This window comes from Cicer arietinum, chromosome 1 (assembly GCF_000331145.2).
Source record: "Cicer arietinum cultivar CDC Frontier isolate Library 1 chromosome 1, Cicar.CDCFrontier_v2.0, whole genome shotgun sequence".
NCBI classification, from domain to species: domain Eukaryota; kingdom Viridiplantae; phylum Streptophyta; class Magnoliopsida; order Fabales; family Fabaceae; genus Cicer; species Cicer arietinum.
The window spans coordinates 27,043,918-27,051,394 of record NC_021160.2 but is presented as its reverse complement, the minus strand read 5'-3'; the positions used below and the strand labels follow the sequence as shown (position 1 = coordinate 27,051,394).

The 7,477-nt window shown below is 34.9% G+C and overlaps 1 protein-coding gene across 1 annotated transcript; it reads left to right on the top strand.

Moving 5' to 3' along the window:
- The first annotated feature begins 2,222 nt into the window (after positions 1 to 2,222).
- Positions 2,223 to 2,543, top strand: LOC101489355 (uncharacterized). Its single transcript, XM_004488873.1, has one exon. The coding sequence runs from the start codon at positions 2,223 to 2,225 to the stop codon at positions 2,541 to 2,543; it is 321 nt and encodes a 106-aa protein (XP_004488930.1).
- The last annotated feature ends 4,934 nt before the right edge of the window (positions 2,544 to 7,477 follow it).

The window sequence follows — 7,477 nt, the reverse complement described above, 5'->3', positions numbered from 1 at the left end:
GTTTAAGCTCATCTATTAATGGTTGTAAATATACTTCAATGTTTGCTTTTGGGTTAGATGGTCCAGGTATGAGATAAGTCAAAAACATGAATGGTTTAGTCATGCACATTTCGGGCGGGAGATTATACGGGGTCACAATAACATGCCAACATGAATATGGGGATGAAGAGGCCTGAATGTATGGCGTGAAGCCATCAGAACATAAACCAAGCCTTACATTTCTTGGTTCATTTGCAAAGTTTTGATACTTTGCATCAAAAAGGTTCCAAGCTTCTCCATCTGATGGATGACGTAAACTGCCTGAACTCGATCTATTATGTTGATGCCATCTCATTTGGGCAGCAGTTTCCATTGATGCATACAATCTTTTTAACCTTGGAGTGATTGGCATATATAGAACATCCTCTTAACTGGAATGTCTTTGTGGTTACCTATCCCAGGCTTACGAGGAACATATCGAGGTTCATGGCAAAACCTACACTCTATATATGCACTATTGTCTTTGTAGTACAACATGCACCCTTTAACACAACAATCAATTTTCTCTGACTTCAATCCTAGCATTGTCACCAATTTTTTCGCTTGGTAAAATTTTTTTGGAAGTGAATCCTTAAAAGACATTTCTGTGGAACATTCCAATTTGATTTGCAAGCTAAAAGTTTCACGCATATTGAAAGTTTTGAATGAGAAGCCCCCTCATATAAGGGTTTGTTTGCAGCAGCTAACAAATCATAAAAGTCTTGAGCATCATCATTTGGGGGCTCTTCATTTTTCTCTTCCTCGTTGCCGTCATCACCCATAATTTGGAAGTCATACGTAGGACCAAATGCATCATCGACCATATGTTGCATTAACATAAACGGATCATCGTTATCAATATTTCCACTACTACTTGGAATATTTCTGGGTCAATATGCGGGGCTTCTTCACCATGCTTAGTCCAATACCAATAATTTGGTTGGAACCCAAACCTATACAAGTGAAGTTTGACTTCACTTGCAGACAATATACCGCTACACATGCAATTGTGACAAGGACATTTGATGCCACCATCTTTTACAAATTGATTTCGACTTATTGCCTTTGTTATAAACTCTTCAACACCTTTTGGGAAGGCTGGTTTCAACTCCCCTCGTTGAACATAAAGTCTATCATATACCCAACTACGATCTGGATGGTAGCCATCCATATTTTGAAGGACAAACAAATAATTGAGGAGCGATGAAACTGTGAACAGAATGTAATTTTACATATCAAATAGGATACCTATACAAACCTCAAACAAGTTATTACTCAAAGTTCAAATTGAAAATAATGTTCTCCAAACATAAACTAATTGTCAAACTAACTATAAATAGTTATGCAGATATTTGCTGTAAAATTAGTTGCAGATAATTTAGCTCTCATTGTCAAACTAACTTAAATTGTCAAACTAACTATAACAAGTTATTGCTGTAAAATTGTCAAACTAACTTAACATTCCTTTTGCAATAAATAAGAACAAATAAGAACACATTCCAACCAATTGCAACCAATTCCAATCACCTCTCATTCCATTCATGTGCATAAAAGATTCATAATAAAGGAGAAGATGAAATAAATAACACATGAACGTGATGTATGATACTGCATAAAACAATATATTTAAAAAATTGGTAAAATACAAACAAGGTAAGGTTCTTATTTTCTGTTTATAATTCACATCACATATAATTTCTCTATACATGATTATTATATAAGCAATCTACCTTTGTTAAGTGGAACCTCATAGTTTAATCATATTACTTAAAAGGGTACTTGAAATTTTTTGTTATTTATATTAACCAAGAGCAGTAAAAGTATACTTGAGGTGTTAGCTAAGGATCGGTGATAAAAGTTTAGTTTATAAATCTAAAGATATTGAGTTCAAATCCTCTTGAGGATAATTGTAAAATAATCATTAATGTCACTCTTCAATAAAAAGAAAAAGTGTTTATCATAACCAATAAAAAAGACATGTTATTTTCCAGAGTGTAATATATCACCATGATCAAAATTCCCTATGCAAACAAAACTTTCATGGATCTATTTTGCAAACAAAACTAGTATTTCTCATTATCATGTTTCATTTCTTGGATATATGCAATAAGTTATGTTATATATGTTATATATATATTTTATGGTTGCATTGAGAATTGAAGGAAAAATAAATGTTAAAAGATTTTATACATATAGCAGTTAAAATGAGTTGGACTGGAGGAGATTGGATGTGTGGTTCTTGTCAGCACATAAATTTCAAGAAGAGGGATGCATGCCAAAATTGTGGATACCCTAAAATTGGAGGCCCTGATCCAGAAACATATAAATACAACTGGACCTTGGCAAGGGACTGGTATTGCAATGGTATGAACTGTGGAGCCCACAACTATGCTAGCAGAACAAGCTGTTATAGATGTGGTGTATTGAAAAGTTCTTATTCTTGTGGATTTGGTGGAAACATGGAAGCCTCTGATTGCAATTACCCTCCAGGATGGAAAACTGGTGACTGGATTTGCACTAGGTAAATTCACATCATCATTACATATTTTGTAGCTAAAGTTCAATCACAAATGCCACATAAGATTCCTTTTGCAACAAATAAGAACACATTCCATCTAATTCCAATCAATTCCCAAAAAAATATAAACTTGTATCAACCAATATAAACATGTATTAACAAATAAGAACACCTCAATGTCAGCATCACACCTCACAATAGAGTTAGAAGTTAGGAATTAATATCAGTATCTAAGCAAACAATATCCAAGCAAAAAAAAATCAGATTCCAAGCAAAATAAAAATGGTACCGCTAGACTCAATATCAGTATTAGTATCCAAGCAAAAAAAAAAAAATCAATATCACACCTCACAACAGATTTAGGAATTAAACTAACAGAGTTAGGGATTTTCAAGCTTTTACCTGTGAAATGAGATGTTAGGGACTTCAATGAGCTGTACAAGAACAAAACGTGAGAACGAGTTAGAGTTTGCAAATAAGTTAATAAATATTCAGATACACAACAAATAATCATGAAAATGGAACAAATTAGAGAGAGCAAATGAGATAACAACAACGAATGGGAGTAAAACAGAGAAAAAAAGAACAGGAGAGATCGAATGAGAGAGAGAACACGAACGACAGAAGAACCAGAGAGAATGACAGAATGTAACACCCCGATTTTCAAAGCGAGGGTGTATTTTTTTTTTTAAAAGAAATTAAAATAAAACAGAGAAAACAAATAAGGAAATACCTTTGGATAAATAATTGAGTCATTAATTTTTACAAGCAGCGGAAAGGTTTCTCAAAATATGAATCCAAAGTATTTACACATCAAAAAGTGGTACATGTAACCCATCGAAAATAACATGTCATACTAACAATATTAGTAAAGGTACAGTTTTCCAGTTCAAAATGACGTAATCCAAAAAACATATGTTCCCTCTATTTAACCCTAATCTGGTCATTCTTCAAAAAAACTATAGCTATACACCCTGAGTGATCTCCACGCGCCCTGTGAGATCCTCCTAACATAGCTCCATTCAAGCATTCCCATCTATATTCCCATCCGTAGGGTACGAACCGGTAGGATCGTCCTGGCTCTCATCTGAGGGCAAAGCCCAGATTTCCACAATAGTTGTAAAGGGTCACCAACCGAAATTAACAGATAACACATAACATTTAAGTTTTAAATGCACAAAATAACCTTTCAACTAAGCATGCACCTTAAAAAGGATTTTCCATGTGCTAAAAGTTCATATAATGCTTACCAATTAAAAATGAAGTCAAAATAAGGTTCTCAATCCATCAAGTAATACATAACTAACCAAGACATTGATAAATCAATTGAGCAATCTGTTATCTAACTCAAAATAAGAATTTCTACTAAGCCAATCGATTTCCAAATCGATTTCCTGAAGGTTTTTAGTGAAATTTGAACTTTGGGCTTAATTCAATCGATTGGGCAATCGATTGACAGGATAGCTGAGCCCCTGACTTAATGCCAATCGATTTCCAAATCGATTTCTTACAGTTTTGCTGAATTCCTGCATGGCCAAATCGATTGGGAAATCGATTTTATAAATAGTTGAGCCCCTGTAACTTCCCAAATCGATTGGGAAATCGATTTTATAAATAGTTGAGCCCCTGTAACTTCCCAAATCGACTGGGAAATCGATTTCTCAGCTTATCCTTCCAAAAATACATAAACTAATTCAATCACATTCATACACAACTCCAAATATTAACACTTAGCAATTCCCACACAATCACCATGACAAATTGGGTTTCAAAATAGTTTTACAATCCATCACACTTACACCCGATAATCAATACATAACACTTAGCAATTTCAACACAATTACCACGACAACTCAAATTCAAAACACTCAATCATAAACTTGAATCAAATATGACTCGTGTGCCAAGCACCCTAATGCGATGCGTATATGCCAAAATTCGAGGTGCCACCTATCACGGGTCTGCACAATTTACAAAAAAGCGAAAACCATAAACGTACTGCCTATCACGGGCCCGTACTGTTTTTCGAGGTGCCACCTATCACGGGTCTGCACAATTTACAAAAAAGCGAAAACCATAAACGTACTGCCTATCACGGGCCCGTACTGTTTTTCGAGGTGCCACCTATCACGGGTCTGCACAATTTACAAAAAAGCGAAAACCATAAACGTACTGCCTATCACGGGCCCGTACTGTTTTTCGAGGTGCCACCTATCACGGGTCTGCACAATTTACAAAAAAGCGAAAACCATAAACGTACTGCCTATCACGGGCCCGTACTGTTTTTCGAGGTGCCACCTATCACGGGTCTGCACAATTTACAAAAAAGCGAAAACCATAAACGTACTGCCTATCACGGGCCCGTACCGTTTATCGAGGTGCCACCTATCACGGGTCTGCACGGTTTTCAAAAACGTAAATCATAAATGTACCGCCTATCACAGGCCAAAGTACTATTTATCAAGGTGCCACCTATCACGGGTCTGCACGATTTACAAAAAGAATGAAAATGCATGAGCATATATTGACTCCATCCACAACAATCGTTAAGCAAATGCATATATTAAAAGATTCCCCATTTTTAATACTCATTTAACTTAAACGATTTTCACAACAAACATTAAGCAAACAGAAATATTAAGAGATTCCCCATTCTTAGTACTCTTTTGACTTAAATGATTTTCAAAACAAACATTAAGTAAACAGAAATATTAAGAGATTCCCCATTCTTAATACTCTTTTAACTTAAACGATTTCCAAAACGAACATTAAGTAAACAAGACATTAAGAGATTCCCCATTCTTAATACTCTTTTAACTTAAACGATTTCCAAAACGAACATTAAGTAAACAAGACATTAAGAGATTCCCCATTCTTAATACTCATTTAACTATAATGGTTTTCAAATTCCACACAAAACAACTCAAACCTTTTATCAGATCCAATCCATAACTCATACCAAAACACATCAATTCATTTCTCCACATAATCCAACCATACACACAACCAATTTCATCAGTATTAATTAAGAACACGTCAAATACGACGAACACAAATCAACACAATCCATCACTCAAACACAACAAGTTTCATTTACTCAAAATCATACATAAATGAGTTTAAATTCATTTTCCACGAAACATTCATCAATATAACCAAAACCTAACTCTAAGATTTTACCCATAAAGCATTAGATTCTTTTTCCCCCAAATCAACACTTCAACCCTAACAAATTCCTTTCCACACAACCACAGATAAGTCCCTAAATGCAAACTAAAAGTTTGGAAGGAGCCCTTACCTTCTCGTTAGCTTTAACGTTCGATTACGGTACCGCAAGTAAATCCGGTAAAATCTCCACTTGAAACGCTGCTTCCAAAGTTGGTTCCCTAGCACCGTAGCGTGGTAGTGAGCAACTTTCCCTTCTATCTCTTCGCGAAACGAAGCTTAGATCTAGATGAAACGGGGAGGTTTGTGTTTAACGGTTTTGAAATCCCTAACACCGTTTTTCTTCGTTTTCAAATCAAAGAGGAAGAGTGAAGCTGAGAAATTCTTGCTTTCTTACCCACTAATCCTTGGGTTTCTATTTTTGAAGCCAAAGAAAGAAAAAGAAAGGAAAATCAACGAAGGAGAAAAAGGGAGATTGAGGGTGAGCACGAGGCAGAGGAAGAAAGAGGAAAATGTTACGTTTTCTTTCTTTTGCCTTTCCTTCCTTTCCTTTTCTTTTCTTTCTTTTTCCCTCTTTTCTATTTTCTCTTCTCTCTATTTCCTCCTCTTTTCCCTCCACACAAACATACATACATATATATATATATATATATATATATATATTAATTACTTTTAACAAATATCTCCAAATATCTAGATATTTAGTAAAATTACCATTTCACCCACAACGCATTAAATTCTTCGTAAAAGATTCACTGCAGTTAATTTAATTTATTCATCGACGAGTAATTCTAATCGGCATCAAAATATCTTTTTGGTCATATAAACTCCAAAATATTAATAACTTTGGCTAAAAAGTCTCTGTGTTCAATACCAAAATACACTAAAATACATAAGGTATACTTTAAAATCATGGGTCTTACACAGAACCTGTGATTTGAAGTGGCGGTCAGGGGCGAACGGCTAACGGCGTTGATTGAATGCGATGAACAGAAAGTTCTCCTTTACTGTGGAAGAAGGGTTTTTGTTTCTATCCCCTTTACTGTAAGATCCATAATTTTAAAGTACACTTTATGTATTTTTGTGTATTTTGGATTTTGGCTCGGAGGCTTTTTAGCCAAAGTTTATAATATTTTGGAGTTTATATGATCAAAAGATATTTCGATGCCGATTAGAATTACTCGTCGATAAATAAATTAAATTAACTGCGGTGGATCCTTTACGGAGAATTTAATGTGTTACGGGTGAAATGGTAATTTTAATAAATATGTGGATATTTGTTAAGTTACAATTAATATATATATGTATGTATGTTTGTTTGGAGAGAATAGAAAGAAAGGAAATTAGAAGGAAGGAAAAGGAAAAGAAAAGAATATAAAAAGGAAAGAAGGAAGAAAGGAAAAAGAAAGGAAAGAAAGAGAAAAGAAAGAAAAAGCAAAATTTCCATCTTCTTCCTCTGTTCACGCGCGACCATTCTCCCTCCTTCCTCCATTTTCGTTTTTCTTTGTTTCCTTTCTTCAAGATTAGAAACCCAAGGTTTAGTGAGTGTGAGAGAGAAGATTACTCAACTTCATTCTTCTTGTTTGATTCGAAAACGAAGAAAAACGGCGTTAGGGATTTCAAAACCGTCAAACACAAACCTTCCCATTTCATCTAGATCTAAGCTTCGTTTCGCGAAGAGATAGAAGGGAAAGTTGCTCACCACCACACTACGGTGCTAGTGAACTAATTTGGAAGCGGCGTTGCGAGCAGAGATTTTACCGGATTTACTCGCGG